At 43.0% G+C, this 24,426-nt stretch overlaps 1 protein-coding gene across 6 annotated transcripts in view; it reads right to left on the bottom strand.

Annotated features, from left to right (window-relative positions):
* Window positions 1-24,426, bottom strand: part of myo3a (myosin IIIA) — a 169,642-nt gene that overhangs the window by 115,458 nt on the left and 29,758 nt on the right. For 4 of the 6 annotated variants that reach the window (XM_037536677.1, XM_017705496.2, XM_037536676.1 and 1 more), the window contains exons 2-3: window positions 23,226-23,409; window positions 14,658-14,792 (exon numbers count right to left, since the gene is read on the bottom strand). In XM_037536677.1, coding sequence (XP_037392574.1) covers window positions 14,658-14,792; window positions 23,226-23,393 — 303 coding nt within the window. In that variant the 5' untranslated portion in view covers window positions 23,394-23,409. The remainder of the gene's footprint in view (window positions 1-14,657; window positions 14,793-23,225; window positions 23,410-24,426) is intronic. The other 2 variants (XM_037536673.1, XM_037536674.1) reach the window with 1 other exon arrangement.

Raw genomic sequence — 24,426 nt, 5'->3', positions numbered from 1 at the left:
TCTTGCTTTCTTTGTATTCCTGTATCTTCATGTTGCACATGCACAGCTCTGGTCAGCGGAGTGTTTGTGTGCGGGCGTGTGCGCGCTCTTCAAGGAGAAGCGCCTCTTTTGTATGGGCAACCTTATCATGGGCACTCCAATAATGGGCTGGGTGTCCGCTTTCTCCGGCCGTTTAATGAAAAAGGCCTGACAAACAAAGGCATTTTAAACCTCATTGTCAATTAATGATGGCAAAAGCTAGACACCTCAGCCGAGGCCAGGAAAGGGCTACATTTCAAAGAGCCTGCAAAGAGACCAGTGTGGACATGAGGGCTATAAGACAAAGGACACACTTTGATTTATAAACAACAGACTACCGGAAAGCCGGAGTTTTCAATTTCATGAACTGGATACTTTTACACTAGCAGGAGAGACAATTATACGAAACATGACAATTTAAGGACCCTGTACCTGAACTTTTATCCGTCTGAGGCGCACGGACCTTTTCCTTGCAGCAGCCCATAGATATACATACCTAGATGCCATGTTGTGTGTTGTTCTCTACGAGAAGCGATACGTCTGGGCATCCACCATGTTGGAGAGGTCAAAGTCCACTTCATTTGTATTGATAGACGATGAGTCTCGGGATTAAATCGGCCACAACTTGTTTATTGCTCAACCGATTTTGACCAGATTTGTTTAGTTATAATCCTGCTCTCAGCAGCTTTCATCTCTTTGATAACTGATTGTGCTAATTAGCCGTCCGGACCAGCTGTAAAGTATTCAGTCTGCACCTGACATGAGTTTAGCGCAAGCTCCGGTAAAAACACAATCAGCAAATCCATCAATGTGTTAATCACTTCTCATCTTAATACACAGAAGGACGAAGCTAAAGTTGGCTTGCTATTCGCTACAAGCTTTCCCGTTCCACCTTAAATGGAACAGCAGTCACTTTCTGGTGCCTGAACCTGCACCGTTTAAGGTGGAGCGGGAAAATTCGAATATGAGATGCTGGCAGATAAGAAGCGAACCTCAGGTTCGTGTAAGACGGTGCTAACATCGATCTATGATGAATATCCACACAGATTAAGGAATGTTATAACTTACCCAACTACAGAGCATTAACCGTCACTGTAAATAAATAAAAATAAAACTACTACATAAAGTTAAGTTCCCCCGAATAGACTATTAAATGAAATAAGCTTAATATAAAACCAGAGGAAAAACACAACAGCCATATCGACCCATAAACATCACACAAACAATACGCATCACACAAACCTGAGAGTGAATCGCTGCGTTCCCTCTGGTATATAATCCTATCCCACATTCTGAGAGCAATATTCTTGAAATAGTACAATTCTGGACAGTATCTCTCTTATATTGCCACTCTGTAATGGTACTGAATGCAGTCCAGCAGCAATGTTGACCGCCCTAAAATGGTGACGTGCCGGACCAGACCCAACTCGGCATCTTGGTATGTATATCTATGGCAGCAGCCCTATTAAGGCCCACCTCCTGCTGCATCTCAATGGTAGGAAAACTAAAAAATGTAGAATCTCAGAATCTCCAGGGGAAAAAAAAAACCATAACAGAAAATTGGTCCTGATTCATATGTAATTCACTGTAATTACTGGTTTAAAGTGTTCAACATGGATGAGTCACTGCCCACACATGGGAGCCTGAAGGTTTCCCCCTTTCGCTCACACTCGCTTTTCTAAATCTGTTGGATGAGAGAGTCTATTACAAGACTAAACGTGATGTTTCCAGACGTGTTTATTTAGGACACAGTCCATCTCTGTGCTCCGTGAAGGCCGGAACGTTATTAAAACTGCTACTGACGCTGCTGCTTCAGCGCTGGATGAGCGAATGGGATGGATTTGAAGAGGACATAAGCTGTACACTCGTAAATGGATGGCTCGTTAAAGCTTCTTTGGCAAGAAAACGGTTCTGCACAGAACCATGAACACTCAAAGAACCCTTTGGATGATCAAAGAGGTCTTTGCATCATGAAAGAGTTCTTCAGGTTGGTGGAAAATGTGCATGGAAGCGCTATACATGGTTTGATATAGAACCTTTTTTAATAGGATTCTACTTAGCACACAAAAGGGTTCTCCTATTGTTGTAAGACAGCATAACAATAGAGGAACCATCTAAAGCACATAACAGAAACAACAGAATAACAAACAGCAGCACATTCTCCATTGACCTGAAGAACCATTTCATAATGCAAAGAACCCTTTAATCATTCAAAAGGTTCTTTGAGTGTTCGTGTTTCTATATAGAACCATTTTCTTTACTAAAGCACCCTTGAAGAACCATCTTTTTAACCTCTTATTCTCCAGGGTGTATTTCGCTTTGTCCATCTGAATTCACATGACCAAATCATAAGGCAAATTATTCAGTAACTGCATGAAATAAACTGAGATTTTTATTTTAATCTATTTATTTATTTATTTATTTTGTAAAAGCCCCTCTTTTATGATCTACACATATCACTATATGCTTATAATTCACTGCTGGAAGCTAAAAATCTCAGATGCTCTTTGTGTTATTGTATAAAAGTGATGTTTCCAGAGCAGATCACTGAAGAGACGCCTTCTGTTTATAGTTTAGAGCCCAGATTTGGGGAAAAACGGGTCGACTTTCAGTAGAAAAACAAAGTTCAGCTTCTTTTATTATAAGGGTTTAAAATGACATCACCGTCTATTAGACTGGAGAGAAGAGCTACAGCCTCACACGACACCCAGCTTCTGAACGGAGCTTATGGAATATGAACGTTATGAAGAACATGACCAAGTGCGTTTTGGAACCATTGGTGGTTCCAAGGAGCATAAGAGGCTACGAGTGTACAAGATCAGAAGAGATAAGGAGAACTAGTGTAAAGAGAAGAAAAAGAAGTAGCGTGGTTACCTTAGTTTCCAAACGTTAGGAGACGAGAGTGAAATGTGTGTGTTGATAAGTATTAGTTTTAATGGCTTTTGCACAGTAAATGTTAATGTTAGTAGTATTAGTGCTCAAACACTGAAGTAATTACACATGGTCACACCTGTTGGCTTAGACAGGAATACAGTAAAACGTCTAACTACAGGAACACATTTAAACATAAACTTTTCTGACCAATAGAAATGCTCTAAAATCACTCGGAATTAAATTTCTTTACACTGACGTACATTGAAATGTAAGTGTTTTTGCCCTCTCCTGTAAAGTTACTACATTACTTGTTTTTCTTTTCACAGTGACAATATACATACTGAAAGAAAGTAAACTGGTAAAATTAACCGCAGTTTTCACACACCATTTAAACCCCCCCACACATATGTTAAATACAGCAAAGTTAGTAGTTATGTATTAAAACATGCGGAAGTGTGTTTTCCATAAATGAACTTTTTCACTTCAAAAAAATCACCAAAATTAAAAAAAAAATCACCAGGGGGCTGGAGGTTGGGGAATTGGCCCTGTGACCGGAAGGTTGCCGGTTCGATCCCCAGTGCCGGCAGCGCATGACTGAGGTGTCCTTGAGCAAGACACCTAACCCTCAATTGCTCCCCGGGTGCTGTGGATAGGGCTGCCCATCGATTCGGGCAAGTGTGCTCACTGCCCTCTAGTGTGTGTCTATTCATTAGTGTGTATGTGGTGTTTCACTTCATGGATTGATTAAATTCCGGAGGTGGAATTTCCGAATTTGTGGGATTAAAAAAAGTATAACTTAAAATCTGAATCTAAAGTCCAGGGTGAATTTCTGCATGTCCAAAAGTTTGTAGACACCTGCTCATCCAGTGTTTGTATTGAAATAAAGGGTATAAATAGGGGGTTTGTGCCTCTTTGCTACAGTAACAGCCTCTACTCTTCTGTGGAGGCTTTACATTAGATGACGGAACGTGGATTTGTTTGCATTCAGCCACAAAAGCATTAGAGAGGTCAGGTACTGATGTTGGAGAGTTGGTTCTGGACACTCCAACTCATCCTAAAGATACTGGATGGAACTCATCATCCCAGAGAACACAGTTCCACTGCTCCACAGCCTAATACACCCCTCCAGGCAAAGCTTGGCTTTGAGCATGGTGGCCTTTGGCTGCTTCACAGTGTCCCATTCTGTCAATGATATTCTACAGAGATTATACAAGCTGTGCGTGGACACTGAACACTAGCAATGGGTTGCAGGTTAAACTGAATTCAAACATTAGGCTGTCTGGATACTTTTGGACATAAAGTGTATTTATGAATATTGTCTATCGGTGGAATGTAACAAATACTCTTCAGCATGAAGGCAATAGTTGCTAGTAGCTTTGTGTCAGGGCCCTTCTGAATAGGGCTTTTAACTGAATCCGTATGTGAACGCCTGAGTTTCAGCTTCATTACATTGAAAATGTATCCTATTTCTCAAACAACAGCCTTAGAGACATGGTGAAAAACCCCTGTTGCACTACGCACTGCTTATTTACATAAGGATATGAATACATATTTACTTGAATAAACAGGAATACTGTACCAGGATGAGAGACACTGGCCTTCGTTACTCAAGTACTGCTTTAAAATAAACTTGAAAGCACTCTAAATTAGTCTCTGCATTTGGTGGAGCTACAAATCAACATGAATCCATTAGTCAGGATACTTCAACCACAAAATCAAGTGCGCACCATTTCAATTTAGGGGTCTAATTGTGCACCGCAAAAGCCATTAGTTTCTACAGTAAACAAATGAAACTCCTGAACACAACAAACAACACTGTAGACGGAAGAGGGCCGGAATAATGAACCGACGGCTGCTGTGGCCGTTCTCCTGCTGCAGTCATTACTGACCACTACAGGCCAAAACGAACCTGCGGGACAACTTTTACACAACAGAATCAAGACCCCCCCTGCCGATTTCTTTGAAGTTCTAATGTGAGGGTGTGGAGACGGGGTCTAAAAGGCTGAGGCCCCGCTGAAAGGAGATGAAAGCTCCAGGATCTCTCCACGTCCATAATTAGAAACCAGTGCACAAAAGAGACAGACACACGAGCGGCGCAGCAGCTGATGAGGAGCCAACAAAGTGGAGGGCGCAATTTAGCGTGAGTTCTCCCGTAATCAGAGTTTCTGAAATACAGAAAATTACAGTTCAGAGGAGACGGCTGTCACCATAGCGATTCAACCCCCTCCCTCCAACCTCAAAAACACCCTGTGATGCCGGTCTACAGCTGATAGCGTCACAGACAGTCGCTGATGCGAGTCAGGGGATAAGCCCTGCAGATTTGCTTTGCTAAGCGTGGGTTTTGCATTAAGGAGTTTGCATGCAGAGATGCAAAGCACTTTACAGAAAGAAAACTTAAAAAGGAAAAAAGGAAGAAATATCAGTAACACTTTGTTTTGACCGTCACCTATAAATAGCCTACAATCATTAGTGATGCACCGCAATGACAACCTGGCCAAAACTGAAATTCAAGATACAAAAAACAAAAATTATAAAAGAAGGAGAGAAAAAAAATCTCTCTTTACACTATTTAGCCCTGCGATGGACCGGCGACCTGTCTGGGGTGTACCTTGTCTGCAGCCCCCTTCCCCTGCGACCCAGAAGGAGAAGCAGCTTAAAAGGTGTGTGTGTGTGTGTGTGTGTGTGTGTGTGTGTGTGTGTGTGTGTGTGTGTGTGTGTGTGTGTGTGTGTGTGTATTTACTCTATTTACACACTGCAAATATTTTAGCACTTTACTATTAATATCCTTTAGTTCTCTGACTACAGCAAACATTTTAGAGACATGGTAAAAAGAAGAGTTTAAACCTCAGGACGTCCCTCAAACAGGCTACCGTGATCCGCACGAGCACAAAGACTTTCCCACTGACTAATCAGCTAAACACCTTCTGTCCAGTCAAAGCTTTCCCTGGTGTCCAGAAATCAGATCAGGGGTTCTGAAAGGCTTGGCTCAGACTGCACTGGCAGGCCGGGTGAAAGCTGGCTGACAGAGACGACCGAAAAGCACCTGAAAACTACCCACGCCAGCACCCAGACGGCCAGCTTTACAGCGCCGTCCTCAGAGCTTCCGTTACAGAACACTGTGAGCACTGTTAAATCAGAGCATCGTTCAGACCATCACACTCTACGCTGAGCGCGAATTAAAAGAATAACGACAAAAGGCCACCATTAAAGACAATGAATAAACATGCATTATGCAGGCAGAGCATACTAACTGGTCCCCACTCCCAGTCACTGTTAGCCATGCCGTGGGATGAAGTAAGCTATCCTTTCATAGCCCCCTTAAGCACAATGAGGTTGGACTGGCGGTCCACGTTCACTGAGCACAAGCCAATTCAGAGAGGCAGCAAGTATTTACTGACCGCAACTGCTGTGGACCAGCATCGCAGGGAAAAACAAAAGATAACAAAAGATATTATATATCTTATAATATAGATATTTAATAGTAAATATTATTTTATTATTATCATCATCATTTAGTGAATTAACCCTTTCATTAACTGATTTGAGTCCAGTTACCATAATTACTTCATTTACTGAATTTAGTTTATTTAGTTCATCATTTAACTATCAATTTATTTCAAGCTGAAAATATATGCTGAAGCCTACACCCTTAAAAAAACATGGTTCTTCAAAAAAGAAAATGGTTCTTTACATTTACGGCATTTTGCTGACGCTCTTATCCAGAGCGACTTACAGTTTGATCATTTTACACAGGGAGGCCAAGGTGGTGTTGGGAGTCTTGCCCAAGGACTCTTATTGGTATAGTGTAGGGTGCTTACCCAGGTGGGGGACTGAACCCTAGTCTACAGCGTAGAAGGCAGAGGTGTTACCCACTACACTAACCGACCACAGAACCATGAACACTCAAAGAACTCTTTGCATAAAAAGAGTCCTTTGCATTGTTACAGGGTTCTTCAGATTGAAGGAGAGATGAAAACCCTTTTTGAAAAGGGTTCTATATCACCACAATGTTCTCATAACAATAAAAGAATAATTTCGAGCTATATAGAACCATCTACTGCAAACTCTCCATCAATCTGAAGAGCCTTTAAATGATGCAGAGAGAAGGGTCAAAGGGTTTTTTAAGTGCTCAAGGGTCTATATAGAACTATTTTCTTGACTAAAGAACCTTTGAAGAGCCATCACTTTGAAAGAGCATCTATCTTTAATTGATTGATACTTTTGATCAGGTTAGTTAAATATATTATTTTTAATATTAATAAGAATGCTTAGTGAATATTTTGTATTCACATAAATCAAGTCGCCTTAATTAATCAGGGAGCTTATTGTTATGCCATTGGTGTCCCTGCTGAAGTAAGTTGTCCAGTAGCACCACCTGCCAAATGTAGATTTACATGGTAATTTGGCTAGCAGTGTTGAGAGTAGTCTAAAGAACAGTTTGGGAGTTGTATTTTAGCATTATTTGCTGACTCTCACATTTATTACAGAGCTCTAGACCAGAGGTCACTAATAGGCGGACTGCGGTCAGAGTCCAGACCCAGGCGCTGTCCTATGCGGACATGGACCTACAATCGATAAACTATGGAGAATTTCGATGGAGAGCTTCCACTGTGCCGCTTTAGCAGCCTGGGAAACTCACAGACCAATCGGATGTGTTGTAACTATGACACGTGACACTACTCAGCCAATCAGATCTGTGCATTATGACGAGCACTGAGACTCGAGTGAGTAACGCCACACAGGGGAGGGACGAGGCGAGAAGCAAATATTGCTGAAATATGACAATTTTGAGTTGTTGACTGTATAAGATGTTGATATTCCTACTAGGCTACTTCAGTCAACAGTATATGGCACTGAATCATGATGCAAGGTAGACATTATGATGTTCCGGACCTTTGCTTGAGGAAATTTTCTCTAATTGGACCTTATTGAATTTCAATTAAAGAGCCCTGATTTAGGCTATAGTGTTGCTCTACACCTTAACAAAAAGTCAGTTGCAGCATATTATGCAGAAATAAATGGTCTATAACCACAGCTGCTCTGGGGACAGCAGAACGTGTCGCTGTTCATTGGAAAGTCTTGCTTGTCCACATAGGCTACAGTCTGCCAAAACATCAGCAGGATGGCACCATTTCCATATTAAAATTCATTATTACAGATGCATGATAAAAGCAAACTTTCTGAAACTACGGAGGTCCAGACCTCAGTGCTGTCATGGCTGGTTACAGCAATGTCTGGACTGCCTGCGTTCTGCATCGTCGACAAGAGGGACCTGATTTCCATTTTTAGAGGTGACTGAAGTCCAGTCATTAACCCGGCAATAACACTGCTGAATCTATGCTCCACGAGGAACTCTCAGCCCCCATCCTCATGTCCCAATCCGGTAAACCATCTCAGAACCTCCAGGTCAAAAACAGTGCTTTTTGAGTTGCCCGTGGCTACTGTCATCTCGCACAGGGGATGCAGGTGAAGTGAGAGGTCCAGGGTCAGGGATGAAGACACACACTCCCAGCACCGCATCCAGCCTAGCAGAACACATTTGCTGGTGAGGTCACCCTCCGTTTCACTGCCGCAGAGTCCCTGACATTTCCAAAAGGCCCCCGGGGGAAGTGGAATATGAAAGCTGGTGAACTTAAGGTAACACTTTCTCACTGCGAAGGAAATTCATTGCTTGTGATTCATGGCCACACAGATTCACAGTAACTTCACATACAAAAAAACAGACTACATGAATAAATCTGACAGCATCAAAAGAAATAGACTAGGAACAGAGTGTTAACTCAGGGCATCCTAGCTACTGTGATACTTATATGTTTAACCCCAGCTTAGGCAATCCTTACAGCATGCCGTGGTGTCCTTGCAGCTGTTGTCATGATGGTTTCTGTAGATACGAAACCTGTGGTCATGCTCACAAGAACATTTTGGTGTCTGTTGTTGCCACTGAGACACCAGCACATAAAATGAGTGAAAATTATACACTGTATTGACATACAGGAACGATCCAGTCAATAGGAGACGGTCTGAGGAGCTTCCGATAATCACATCGCTGTACCATTCAACTCTAAAAACCAATAAGGAAAGCTTACATTCAAATCTGAATAATCCAACTCTAAAGATGTACAAGAGCAACTGCTCATATCAAAAGCTGCACAGTCCAGTTCTAAAGACATATTAGAACAGCTCATATCCTCAGTTAGAAAATGTAACTCTAAAGATCTAGAAGAACAACCAGAGCTGCACCTGTACGAAGAACTCCCCTCCAGAACTGTATAATACATCTCTGAAGATCTAGAAGAACAGCTCACATCCACAGCTGTACAATCCAACTATAAACATCTGTAAGAAGAGTTTGCATCCAAAACTACATAACCCATCTCTAAAGATCTAGAACAGCTCACATCCAGAGCTGCACAAGCCAACTCCAAACATCTCAAAGAAGTGCTCACATCCAAAACTATATAAACCATATCTGAGGATCTAGAGGAACAGCTCACATCCAGAGCTGCATGATCCAACTCTTAACACCTGTAAGAAGAGCTCAGAGCCAGAGCTGTATAATCCGTCTCTAAAGATCTAGAAGAACCGCTTACTTCCGGAGTTGCACAATGCACCTCTAAAAGATCTAGAACAGCTCATATCCAGAGCTGTACAATCCAAATATCTATGAGAACAGTTCACATTCAGAGCTGCACAATCCAACTCGAAAGATCTACAAGAGCAGCTCACATCCAGAGCTGCACAGGCCAACTCTAAACACCTGTATTAAGAGCTCACATCCAGAGCCATATAATGCATCTCTAAAGATCTACAAGAGCAGCTCACATCCAGAGCTGCACAGGCCAACTCTAAACACCTGTATTAAGAGCTCACATCCAGAGCCATATAATGCATCTCTAAAGATCTACAAGAGCAGCTCACATAGAGACGTACAAGACAGAACCAGCCTTAATTAGCCTTTTTCCCCCACTTCCTTCTGTGAAGAAAACCAGAAATGTGTATCAGTGCTTTATTTGTTGTAGAGTATGCTTGTGCTCTATAATGACACTTGTACTTCACACAACAAAGTTTCTGCATGGTTCCTAGGAGTAGAAGACAAAGCATTCTGAGATACATTCAACATTGTGTGCGTTAATCAAGCAGTCATATGGTATCAATGCCGTGTACTATTGTCTGACTGTATTTACAGGTGTGGGTACAGGTAGAGGTAGAGAGACAGGCTGAGGCCCAGGTGCGAGCAAAACGTTCCTCAGAGCAGCAGCTGAAAGTACATCCATGCGTCTCCACTGTGCCACAAAGCTGACAGGAGCCTGACAGGTGTGTGGAGACTGAGCAGCGACCTAGAAACAAGCAATCCACACACACGTCGCCTCTCAGCAGGACTCAGCACACTGTGACATTACCAAACCTCACACCAGCAGCTAGGATTAGCTCCTCCCTTCTGTAAGCCGTACCTTATCCCCCCTGCACACAGCTGCAGCTCACTTTTTTAACCTGAGAGTGGGGACTCAGAGTCAGACACAGAGCTGGGGAAGTGAAAGTGCTGTTTTCAAATGCAGACTACAGGCAATGATGGAAATGCTTATTGCTAGCACACATAAACGCCTACATAACCACAATAAAAATCCACACAGGTGTATGACATACAGTACCAGTCAAAAGTTTGAACATGTACTCATAGACACATTTCCTTTAATTTTACTATTTGCATCAAAACTACAAAATAAGAAGAATTACACAGTGACCAAAACCCTATTAAGTAAATCAAGATTCATTAAAGTAGCCTTTCTTTGCCTTGAAGCACCTTTTCACACTTCTGGCATTCTCTCAAGCATCTTTATGAGGAGCCAGCTGAGATGAGTTTCTAACAGGACTGAATAGGATGCACACACACACCAATCAGGCACAACATTCTGACCACCTCCTTGTTTCTACGCTCATTGTCCATTTTATCAGCTCCACTTACTGTATAGCTGCACTTTGTAGTTCTACAGTTACAGACTGTAGTCCATCTGTTTCTCTGATACTCTGTTACCCTGTTCTTCAGTGGTCAGGACCCCCATGGACCCTCACAAAGCAGGGAGTATTTGGGTGGTGGATCATTCTCAGCACTGCAGTAACACTGACGTGGTGGTGGTGTGTTAGTGTGTGCAGGAGTTTTTAAAACACTGTGTCCACTCACTGTCCACTCTATTGGACACCCCTACCTTGTCGGTCCACCTTGTAGATGTAAAGTCAGAGACGACAGCTCATCTGCTGCTGCACAGTTTGTGTATGTCATCCTCTAGTCCTTCATCAGTGGTCACAGGACGCTGTTGGCTGGATATTTCTGGTTGGTGGACTGTTCTCAGTCCAGCAGTGAGACTGAGGTGTTTAAAAACTCCAGCAGCACTGCTGTGTCTGATCCACTCGTACCAGCGCAACACACACTAACACACCACCAGTGTGTCAGTGTTACTGCAGTGCTGAGAATGATCCACTGTCCAAACAGTACCTGCTCCGTGAGGGTCCATGGGGGTCCTGACCACTGAAGAACAGGGTAAAAGGGGGCTAACAGAGTATCAGAGAAACAGATGTACTACAGTCTGTAACTGTAGAACTACAGAGTGCAGCTATACAGTAAGTGGAGCTGATAAAATGGACAATAAGTGTTGAAACAAGGAGGTGGTCAGAATGCTACACCTGATTGGTGGATACTGGGGCTGCTGAAAACTACTTTTTTTCTGGTGGCATTTAAATAAATGACTTTTAAATGTATTTTTTTGTTTTGGAAATACAGTCATGCATCAACTACACTGTTAATGGATCTCTTAAAAACAAACTTTAAGCAGTTACAGTCATACGCAAAAGTTGGTCAAATCACCCCATTGATTCTCTAGGCAAAAATGAGTTTCTTCTTCTTCTTCTTCTCTGCTCCCTTTAGGGGTCGCCACAGCGGATCATCTGCCTCCATCTTGCCCTATCCACTGCCTCCTCTACTGTCACACCAACCATCTCCATGTCCACCTTCACTACATCCATAAACCTTCTCTGAGGTCTACCTCTTCTCCTTCTACCCGGCAGCTCCATCTCCAACATTCTTTGGCCAATATATCCACTAAGTAAAAATGAGTTCACACACCCCTTTAACAGAGAACGAACTTGAAATTATTTAAATATTTAATTAAATTTATTTATAAGTATATTAAATCTAAATATTTAATATACAATGTGCCATAACACATTACACAGGTCACACTTCATGTTGTGAATGTAAGTTGTGAATCGGTCAGATTTGACCCGATCACTACAGGAAGGTTAAACAATGCCGGTGCATTAAAATGTGCAAACCTGTGCTCTCTATAAAGGATGTGTTACTGTCATGTAGAAGATTAACCAAAACAAGATTAACAAAACGTTTTATTTGACCGGGGCGGCCAATCTTCTGCATACCACTGTAGATGAAAATGTTTTTTAGGATTATGAAAAACATGCAATCAATCATCAAGTGTGTCTAAGCTTTTAGCTGGTGCTGTATTCCTCTTTTTGAAATCAACACCACGCTAATCTTGTAGTAGATTACAGAAAAGCTCATCTCGCTTGGCTGTGAAGTAAGAGGAGTAGCAGAATGAGCATCACCGCTAATGCTTAGTGCACATGAGCAGTAAACCTGTAAAGGAGACCCAGTGAACTTGGCCAAGAGGAGGGTGGTTTTGGAACCCAATCTGGCCTACATCTAAAGCCACTGTGTGATTTTAGAAATCTCACTGTACATTTGAATTACACTGTACATTTGAATCGCCCGTCGCGTGCGGCCAGTTATACACTCACACTGTACGCAAACACTCGGCCCGGCTGACATGAGTCGGCCGCAACAGGGGTGCTCACGCTGCAGGCGAAATGCAGCCAACACTCGGCTCTGTCTACAATTTCCAATAAAGCTGCTTCATTCAAAACAACATGCTGAGTCCTGATCAAAACTGGCTGAATCTCAAACGGCTCCCTGCTCCCTACATAGTGCAGCACATATTAAAATAGCTGCTCCTTTACCCATGAAGTGCATCGCATGTCTAATAAATAGCCTTCTGAGATTCAGCCCTGTGTGCACAGTTCCATACGGGACAAACAGTGCAGTACTTTAGTGTAGAAGCCAGAATTTAGTGCACTACATAAGAAGTAGGGGCTGTTTGAGATTCAGCCATTGACAAACTGCTACAACAACTGTTAACTTGGGCCACACTGTGCAACTGAAGCTGAACAGGAGGTCTACAGACAGACAAAAAACACTATGTATGCCTCGCAATTCAGCTCAGTCCAATGGCGCAAAGGCATCATGTACTGACATTAATGCCACAAAGGTGGACTTTGTTGCCTCCATGTAGGAGCAGCGGTTGTGAGTGTTTGGTCTTAGGTGTGACTGAGGAGTCGGTTCGTAAGGCTGCTCAGATTATGAGACAAGCAAAGTTTCTGATATCTCAGAAATCCATCCGATCATCCGACCACTCGATCAGAGCTCGTTTGGGCAGTTAATCAGGCATCACTTCCCCTCTCACACTGGAAGGCATATGACAGCCGATGAAGTTGAAATTCAGTCCAAATCAGGCTTAGAAACCAGCTAAAATTGTAGTGTACACCTGGCTTAAGGCACTTGTTTTGAATAGCTCACCATAAGAGCAAGCCTGAGCACCAAAGGCTTACAGCAGCAGGGCTCTCCTTCCTACGAAGTTCTCAGATATTTTGAAGATGTAAACCTCCGATCTCAGTAATGTAGTACAGCTACGGATTTGTCAGTGACAATTGAAGATTCAAGCCACAAGTTAGCCACAAAAAAACAGGATCCGCAAGTTACAGTTGAAGTACTTAATGCAGCCTGCAGAGCTCTGGGAAAAGGGTCTTACGATCAGATGAGACTGAGACTAACTTGTATCAGAGCGGCAGGACGAGCAAAGTGTGGAGGCCAAAAGGAACTGCCCAAGATCTGAAGCATAGACCTTCATCCTACAGCACAGCAACAGTCCCAAACACACTGCCAAAGCAACAAAGCAGCCCACTGAGCATGCCTTTCATATGCTGAATACAAAACTTAAGGGGGCTTAAGGCCCCAAAAACAACAAGTCTCACACATCAAGTGGTCACTGCACGCAAAGCATATCCCTGTCGTCGGGGGAAAAACCTCCTATCTCCAAAATAGTAACTTTACAGGAAAAGGAAAAAAACATACTTCACTTTTAATGTAAGTCAATGGAACTGGATTTTTTTCTCTAGTCATTTTGGATCATTTCTTTTGGTCCATTCATCATGAAATTGACACAAAATGTAAAGGCCAACAGTTACTTTCAAAATATGTCAAAATCTGAAAAACGACCAAAAAAAAAGGAGAAAAAGAAACGAGGTTTTGTTCCAACAGCAGCGATATGCAACAAAGTACTAAATACGATTCATTTACTGCACAAACCACTTTATTTACTTATTTATTTTTACTTGTTACCCATATCAGCTACTGGCATCAGCCCAGAATTCCCATATCCTGCATTCATAATAATGATGATGATGATGATGATGATGATGATGAAACCCTTTATGACTGCTAAACCACTTGTACAATAATAAGGCTCATGCAAAACTGGAAGTCCGTTCCATGACAGCTGTTCATTGTACTCACTCATAAACAGTCCTACCACTGAGTATTCGGGTCATAAACACAGTCTACATAAAAATACTAAAGAACTACGTGTGCAACTTTTTATTTTATCTGTCTTGAAACAAATAGTGAAAAATGATGAAATTACCTCCAGCACCAGCCACAGCTGGTCTCCATTTTTCAGATCCTTCTTATAATACATGCCGTAAAACTTCACCACATTGGGATGGTCTGACAGCGCTTTCAGGATGTTGTACTCCGCCTCAATCTCCTCGTCGATATCCTGAAACAGACACACAGTGTTACAGCACAGTAATGGAGTGTAGTGTCTGGGCTAATGTACTATGTTTCTTGCGCCAGATTCACATGTAAATAAGATTTATTCTGCCTGCATGTTATTTAGGAAACTGACGCATAAGCCTAAATTTAAAAGAGGGCAGCCCTCGGGGCCTTCTAGACTTTCAGAGCAGGCCTACTGATTTCTAGGAACTAGAAATGCATGTCTGTCATTTTTACTACTTTCTTTCCATTTACATTTACGGCATTTTTGCTGACGCTCTTATCCAGAGCGACTTACAATTTGATCATTTTACACAGGTAGGCCAAGGTGGTGTTAGGAGTCTTGCCCAAGGACCCTTATTGGTATAGTGTAGGGTGCTTGCCCAGGTCGGGGATTGAACCCCACTCTACAGCATAGAAGGCAAAGGTGTTAACCACTAAACTAACCAACCACACTTTCCAACGTTCCAACTTTAAGTTCTGGATGGAAACAAAATGGTTAAACCCGTCAAACAAAACTGGCCAAAACTGACCAATTTGGAAGTGTTTTTCTCTGTGGTACCTAAAACATAGCTAAGCAAGCTCTCCCAGTGGTTAGAAGGCCAAGAGCTGAAGAGAAATCCTAATGCGTTAGTTTAAAAGTAACAAAGTGACGGAGGAATCAACTTTTACTGTTTGATTGTAAATCACGTTGTGATTCACAGTCAAACGGCAGTGTAAACAGTGCGCTGGTAGAAATGGAAAATAGTGGCGGCAGCTTTACACCAGCCTCTCTACTGAAAGAGCGACTGGGAACTGCTTCAAGGTCGAACATATCGCAACTTCTACCCGCTCGCTCAGATCCTCCTCTTCCATTCATCTCTCTGTACCTTCTGCTCGTCTGAGTACCATGGGGTGCAGAGCTTTCAGCCGCTCTGCTCCCAAACTCTGGAACTCCCTCCCACCTGACATCCGGAACATTGACTCTTTTCCTCTTTTCAAATCCAGTCTTAAAACTCACCTGTTCAAATTAGCCTACTCTCTCTGTTGATGTTTTTTTTTATTTTTATTTTTATATATAACCCTACATTTTGTACAGTGTCCTTGAGTGTCGAGAAAGGCGCTTTTAAATTAAATGTATTACTATTATTATTATTATTATTATTATTATTATTATATGCTAATATAAGATAAGATTTTTTTATTTGTCTATTTGTTTATTGTCATTGCACAGTGTACAACGAAGTTGAGCAGCAATCCAGCAGCACTTCCTACATACAAAACAATTTAAGCATAAGGCTAAAATATATAAAGTGCAGATTTAAGGGAAAAAATGTTTAAATCTTAAATATAAAGAAAAAGGACTATAAAACTATATATTCTAAAACAGTCAATAGACAAAAGACAGGTGAGGTAGCTGTTGTTGCACATCCTTGGACAGCTTATAGCGTTATATAATATTGCACATCTAAGAATTATTGCACAGAAAGGATACATGCTGTGTTTAATCTGGAACTGCCTTTTTGAATTTCCCATTCCAGCTTAAACACTGCAGCTCTTACATTCTGGTTCCTGTAGCCTCCTAAACTCCTTAAGACCACCTCCTAATAAGGAAATATAGGGAAACAGACTATGGACTATATGCTGCAGACTCTCTAATGGGGAAAGAGTTTCGGGGCCCACAGAAGGAAGCTGGACCAGACGACAGTATAAGTTATAGCTGGTTCACTCTTGTTCGTATGTGGAGGGTTGTGTGAGATGCCCTATGGAGAGTTGCACAAGGGGGTCCTGTAAGGAGGGAACAGCCTGGTAAGAGTCAGACCAGAGTGGGTTTTAAAAAAAGAGACACCATGTGTGTTTGTTTTAAAGAGTTATTTAAAAAGGTGTAAGGTTTGGACATGTCGGGACTAAAATGGTATGGAATTGTGTAACTGGGGTTTGGAGATCACCTCATCGCCCCAGAGGGGAATAAAAAAGGGATGTTTTGAGATGTTCTTTGCATTGTGGTTGACCGGAAGGCATTTCGCCGTTTGATGCTTGATGAAGCAAAGGCCTTTTCCTTCCTTCCACGAGAACTCAGCAGCTGAAGTCTTTTTCATTTCTGTTGATATTCTTTTATTCGTTTAATTCTTTTTGAAGATATTAGATTACAGTTGTTAGAGCAATAGTATAGATGATATTAGGATTACTTATAAATGTCCAGAACCTGGGCAAGAAGAGAGAGCTTATGGTGGCGACATTATATAGGAGGCTTATGCAACAGAACAGGAGAGGAAGTGATAAGTGTTCTACTGATTTCATGCGATAGTGCTGCAAAATAAGGATAGAAATTAAGAAAAGAAGCCCAGAAAATGGCATCAAATGTGCTTTAAAACTGGTGATTTATCCACCAAAACAAAGTGGGGATACCATATCAGGTCCAGCCTTTTCAGGATGTTCCAGGTGAACCTTAGGCCCATGCAGACGTAACTGGATATTTTTGAAAGCAGTTTTTTCTGCGCATTTTGGCCTCCTGTCCCCATGAACACGACATTTTAGGTGACTGAAATTGGAGGTTTTCAAAAACGCTCTCCAGGGCGGAGTTTTAGTGTTTTTGTCCGGAGAGGCAAAACCGCTACCATCACTCAGTTAACTTGCGGCTTACATTTACTGAGCGTGCATCAGATCTCAGCACATGACTGAGGTGTCCTTGAGCAAGACACCTAACCCCCAACTGCTCCCCGGGCGCTGCGGATTGGGCTGCCCACCGCTCTGGGCAAGTGTGCTCACTGCCCCCTAGTGTGTGTGTGCTCACTGGTGTGTATGTGGTGGTTCACTTCACAGATGGGTTATATGCGGAGGTGGAATTTCCCCGTTGTGGGACTAATAAGGGTCACTTAATCTTAATTACCTTAATTTTACCTCCGCAACCTAACCCAGCAGTGAAACACCACATACACACTAGTGAAGACACACTAGGGGGCCATGAGCACACTTGCCTAGGACAGTGGGCAGCCCTGTCTGGAGCACCCGGGGAGCAGTAGGAGGTTAGGTGTCTTGCTCAAGGACACCTCAGTCATGTACTATCGGTTCAGGGGATCGAACCAGTGACCTTTCAGTTGCAAGGCTGGTCCCCTAACCTCCAGCCCATGACTGCCCCTAAACTTAGCAACTGATAGTTATTGTGAACAAAATATTCAGCTGCTTAGGACAGAATGCTTCTCAACCAATCAGATGTCGTGTGGTTGAAATGACCTTTTGTATAGTGTATCACAAAGTATTTATTACTATTTATTTAATAAATGTATTTCAGTATGTACACATTCTGAATAAGCAGTAAAATAACAATAAAACAGTCTGAATATGCAACATTCTGAAAGCAACTCAGCAACAGGACTCGTGCATTAAGTATTAACAGTGCTCACACTGAGCTGCCTAAACAATGGTCCTTATCACTTGGAGACATTTTCCAGTCTCAGCATTCAGTCGCCGGCTGGGCTTTTGAATGGGGGAAAGAAACTAAACACGATGTCGTTTGTAGGCTGCACCACCCTGTCTGCCACGGGTCACAAACCTACGAAACAAACAGGACTACAGCAAAGCGCGGGGTACACGTCGCATACCTGGCACTAGAATATTACAAATAGTCATTCGGCCTTGTGCCCAAGAGCTTTTCAGTGAGAGCCAATCAGACAATTGATTAAAATGAGGGCAATGCTTGCCTGTGGCTAACGGGTAATTACTCAGCGGTAATGAGCAGCAGAGGCAAATATTCAGTCTAATGAAGATCAATCTGAGATACTGAAAAGTGGAGTCACAACGATTCACTAAAACTATTATTTTAAAAAACTACACAAAGCAAACTTTTCCACTGAAAAATGGCTCATGTTTCATTATGCAAGAGGTAGTTGCGGCCACGCGAGCTGGTTGGTTGAGAGGCGTTCTGACTGTGCTGATATTTCGCCATAACATCACAGCTTTTTCACAAACACCATCACGTCGCTGAGACGCCGTTGCTAAGCAATGACTTTGACAGCTGTAGGAGACGCTCAAGCCATCTAAACGTTTACTTCTTACTTTGCCTCAAACAGAAAACGGACACTTTCAAGATCACATTTGACTGACAGCTGACTTGGTCCAACTCTGAAGATCATCCATCCATTTTCTAAGCTGCTTCTCCCTCAGGGTCGCGTGGGGGTGCTGGAGTCATCGGGCGGAAGACAGGATACACCCTGGACAGGCCGCAGACAGACAGTCACTCACTGCGGCCCGTCCAGGGTGTATCCTGCCTTCCGCCCGATGACTAGGGGTAATGTAGCATGTCCAAATGGCCTGACTGCATGTCGTTGGACTGTGGGAGGAAACCAGAGAATCTGGAGGACACCCACGCAGACATGGGGTGAACATGCAAAGTCTACACAGAGAGGAACCCGGTCAGCCGGCCGGGGAATTGAACCCAGGACCTCCTCGCTGTGAGACGACAGCGCTACCCACCACGCCACCGTGTCGCCCCATCTGAAGATCAGACTCCACTATATTCCCAAACTTTCATCACCACTGAGCAGCTTTTCAGTCGGCAGCTGTAACAGAAGAACAGCTAAACAACCTGGAATCAGCCAGAAACGAACCCAACACCATTCGCCAAACGTGTCTGCTCGCCAGAGTCTGACCAAATCGGACTGAGCCCTAAAAATGCTGGAGAAGCAGGTGTCTACAGACTTTTATACATATAGAGCACTCATTTCAAATATGACTATAGCTACGTTCACATTACCAGGTTGAAGTGTCCAATAAGATTTTTTGCCCTAATGTGACTCAGATGTTTTCAGACCTGTGTGGACATCTTTCCAAATCCGACCTGAGTCACTTTAAAGGCTACGTTCACACAGCAGGTAAACGTGAAGTTCCAGTGGTTGACAGCTGTGCTCATCATCCAGAATGTGTTGGAGTTCGCCATAAAAAGAGCAAAAGTGGGTCATTTCAGAACGCTGGTTCGTTGTAATGAGAGTATTTTGAATACCAGTAGTGACAGGTTTGAATCACTTGCCTAAACCAGTGTGAACCATCGTGTCAGAGAAATCAGATCTCAGCAAAAAATCTGATTTGAACAATGAGGCTTGCAGTGTGAACGCAGCTTATCAAATATGTCACCACAGCAACAAATCCCACATAACACAAGTGACCATATTTTGTCACAGCTCTATATTGGTCAACATCTCTGCACGAAGAGTGACTTAACCTGGATTTTATTTACAGCTATTTTGGCAGTATGGTTTACAAGCTGTGAGGAGTAAAAACAAGCCGTCCTGCTGTTCACTTTGGGTTTAAATGGTGTGTTCTGTGCTTTCATAACAACTAAATGCATCTAATGAGTCATTGTAAGTACAAAGGCAGCTGGACCCTGATGCACTCAGGCCTTTCAGACCCAGGACTATCAAGATTATGCTTAATGAATACAAATGGCAGCTTTTCCCTAGAGCCATCTCAACATGATTAAGCAGACTGGGCTGTGTGTTATGAAGTGGTTATATTTGGTCAACTATAAAAATATGGCAGAGAGAGAGAGAGAGAGAGAGAGAGAGAGAGAGAGAGAGAGAGAGAGAGAGAGAGAGAGAGAGAGAGAGAGAGAAACGGAAGGAAGGAAAAAAGAGAGGAAGAAACAGGTAGAAAGAAAGCCTACAGCATGTCTTTCAGATACAGATGTGCTGTTCCTATCCTGATGAATGACAGTGTTAGGCAAGTTTATATGATGGCTTTAGGTAAGCGTTCAGGACATGAGAGGGTATAAACAGACTGTAGGACATAAACGCCCACGGCGAGACAGAGATATAATATGAACTGACGGTCATACCTGTGTGACCCTCAAAAACCGCCCCAAAGCGGTAGAGGACATGGAGGAGCTCTGGGTGTATGAGAAGCTGACCTTGGTTTACTCACTGTGTCATATGAATTTGAATCCAGTGTAATTCAGTGATACTCTCCCCATTACACTGCATATAATCCAAATCTAACCCACACACACCAATCAGGCCTAACATCATGACCACCTCCTTGTTTCTACACTCATTGTCCATTTTATCAGCTCCACTTACTGTATAGCTGCACTTTGTAGTTCTACAGTTACAGACTGTAGTCCATCTGTTTCTCTGATACTTTGTTACCCCGTTCTTCAGTGGTCAGGACCCCCATGGACCCTCACAGAGCAGGTACTGTTTGGGTGGTGGGTCATTCTCAGCACTTTAGTAACACTGACGTGGTGGTGGTGGTGTGTTAGTGTGTGTTGTGCTGGTGCGAGTGGATCAGACATGGCAGTGCTTCTGGAGTTTTTAAACCCTGTGTCCACTCACTGTCCACTCTGTTAGACACTCCTACCTTCTCAGTCCACCTTGTAGATGTAAAGTTAGAGACAATAGCTCATCTGCTGCTGCACAGTCATCCTCTAGTCCTTCATCAGTGGTCACAGGACGCTGTTGGCTGGATATTTGTGGTTGATGGATGATTCTCAGTCAAGTGGCACTGAGGTGTTTAAAAATTCCAGCAGCACTGCTGTGTCTGATCCACTCGTACCAGCGCAACACACACTAACACACCACCACCATGTCAGTGTCACTGCAGTGCTGAGAATGATCCACCACCCAAACAGTACCTGCTCTGTGAGGGTCCATGGGGGTCCTGACCACTGATGAGAAACTGATGGACTACAGTCTGTAACTGTAGAACTACAAAGTGCTCCTATAGAGTAAGTGGAGCTGATAAACTGGACAATGAGCATAGAAACAAGGAGGTGGTCATGATGTTACGCCTGATTGGTGTATATTTTCACTATCCATTAACTGTGATATTCATCCTGTTGTATGATAATAGAGATGTTTACAAGGAAATAATTGAGTGGTTTGATGTGAAATGCTCAGTTTTAAAGAAGTTGTTCACAGTGTTTGTTTTTTTTTCTCCATCCATCCATCCATCATCTTCCGCTTCTCCGGGGTTCGGGTTGCGGGGGCAGCATCCTAAGCAATGAAGCCCAGACCTCCCTTTCCCCAGCCACTTCCACTAGCTCTCCAAGGGAGATTCTGAGGCGCTCCCAGGCCAGCTGGGCGATATAGTCACGCCAGCGTGTCCTGGGTCTTCCCCGGGGTCTCCTCCCTGGTGGACTTGCCTGTGACACCTCCCGAGGGAGGCGTCCAGGAGGCATCCTAACCAGATGCCCGAACCACCTCAGCTGGCTCCTCTCGACGTGGAGAAGCAGCGGCTCTACTCCGAGTCCCTCCCGGATGACTGAACTTCTCACCCTATCTCTAAGGGAGAGTCCAGACAGCCTGCGGAGGAAACTCATTTCAGCCGCTTGTATTCGCGATCTCGTTCTTTCGCTCATTACCCAAAGCTCATGACCATAGGTGAGGGTGGGAACGTAGATCGACCGGTAAATCAAGAGCCTTGCCTTATGGCTCAGCTCTTTCTTTACCACAACAGACCGGTAAAGAGCCCGCATCACTGCTGACCCAGCACCAATCCGCCTGTCAATCTCCCGCCCCCTTGTACCATCACACGTGACCAAGACCCCGAGATACTTAAACTCCTCCACTTGAGGCAAGAGCTCATCCCGGACCCAGAGAGGGCTCTCCACCCTTTTTTTTTTAACTGCACAAAATGGTTATGGACATGCTGCCTCATGCCTGAAACCTATTTTACAGAATCCATACATGATGGAGAGATACATGCAGGGCGTTGTAAGACAAAATAATCTAAGTTTTTTTAGGTTTACCACTATTTCACCACCATCAACATTCCATATAAAACTCAAAAGTCACATGTAGGTTCACTGGTGGTTTTAGATACTAAATAAAATGGCTATATTTGTGTTGTAGACATTGTGACCGGTTCCACCACCACTGCAAAGAAATCTGAGTCTGTACGTTTCTCTACAGTTAACCATTTCACACCAAACCCCTCTGAGTGACTGTTTACATCTCAGACACTGAAGTATGCAGAAATTTTGAAAGATCAGTGGAATTCCCCTGATTAATATAACTCGTTAAGCCTGCCTATATCACAATTTACACAACAGGATATTTTACTTGGCTTCTGCTTCTTTATAGCTGGTTAGTTTAAATCTGCACTGATCTGAACTGAACTAACCAGGCCACAGTCTACAAACAGTGGCAAACCATCACAGAAAACTGAGAGCAGAATAAATGCTGTGCGTCGTACTGATAGCAACTAGACCAACGGCGAAACAAAGCAAAAAAAGTGCTGGAAACTGATCTATTCAAATCTATGCAAGTATAAAGCCATTGAATGTCAATCAAGTTCAAGGAAGCATTATCTGTATTGGTTGGTAGTACTGTGGGCTCCATGGTCTGCACTGGAAGAGGGACAACAGCTACAGCAGGTCTGATGTAATGTGATGCATTTGAGAGAGATAAAACCACGCATCGTTGCCAGCATACGTCATATTTTGAATAAACACAACATTACTCACATGAATTGGATCCAATATTTTGACGGCTGCTTTGCTGCCATTGACCTTATTTAGCACTTTGTAGACTTTGCCATACGTCCCTTTTCCGATGGTCTCGATGATCTCCCAGGTGTCGGATGGATCTGGAAAGCTGTCAAAGACGATTGATTTCCCCGATTGTGGAAACATCTTCCTGAGGGATCTCCTGGGGGAGAAGAGACGGCATTAACTCTCTCAGAGTTCACTCTTCAGCTCCATTATAAACACTGTGAGCTCTGCTTTTAGTAAGCAACAGGTTAGTGGGTTTGGATGTCAGACATACAGTCATGTGAAAAGTCCTGTATATTCTTTAACATATTTGGACATGTGGATATTTAATATCAATTTTAACAACACAGTGGGATCCAAGTAATATGACTAAACAATTAAAAATTCAGAAAATCCTTTTTACAATGTTCTGTAAAATTTAAAAAGAATGCAATTTCTGGTGAGGCATAAATTAGGACACTCCTACCTATTGTCCCACTTAAAACAGTTAAGATCACACACAGGTGTATCACATCAGGTGCACATGATCAGAACATCGTTGCCCAGCATTGTGAATGCGGCTCGCTCTATTTAAACCTCAGAAAATTAGTTTGGTGTGTCCCGGACTGTTGAAGTGAGAGTGAGCACCATGGTGAGATCCAAAGAGCCGGCTGAGGCCCTCAGAAAGAAGATTGCGGCTGCTTATGAGTCTGGTAAGAGATTTAAAAAGATCTCAAAAGAATTTGACATCAGCCATTCCACCATCCAGAAAACTGTTTACAAGTGGAGGGCATTCAAAACAGCTGCGACCATTCCCAGGTCCGGCCGTCCAAGCAAGTTCACCCCCAGAGCAGACCGTAAGATGCTAAAAGAAGTCATGAAAAATCCTAGAATTTCATCACAGGACCTACAGCAGGCTCTTGCTACTGTCGATGTGAAAGTGCATGACTCAACTATCAGAAAGAGACTAGTCAAGTTTAATTTTAATGGGAGGTGTGCAAGGAGGAGACCTCTGCTCTCTAAGAAAAACATTAAGGCCAGACTCAAGTTTGCCAGAGAGAACGCAGATGAAGACCAGGACTTCTGGAATAATGTTCTTTGGACAGATGAGGTTAAAATTGAATTATTTGGACACCAGAACAGAAGACGTCTTTGGCGTAAACCAAATGCAGCATTCCAAGAAAAGAACCTCATA

This window comes from Pygocentrus nattereri, chromosome 3 (assembly GCF_015220715.1).
Source record: "Pygocentrus nattereri isolate fPygNat1 chromosome 3, fPygNat1.pri, whole genome shotgun sequence".
In the NCBI taxonomy this organism is placed as follows: Eukaryota; Metazoa; Chordata; class Actinopteri; order Characiformes; family Serrasalmidae; genus Pygocentrus; species Pygocentrus nattereri.
Note: the sequence above shows the minus strand (reverse complement) of the source record. Positions and strands in the feature narration are given on the sequence as shown.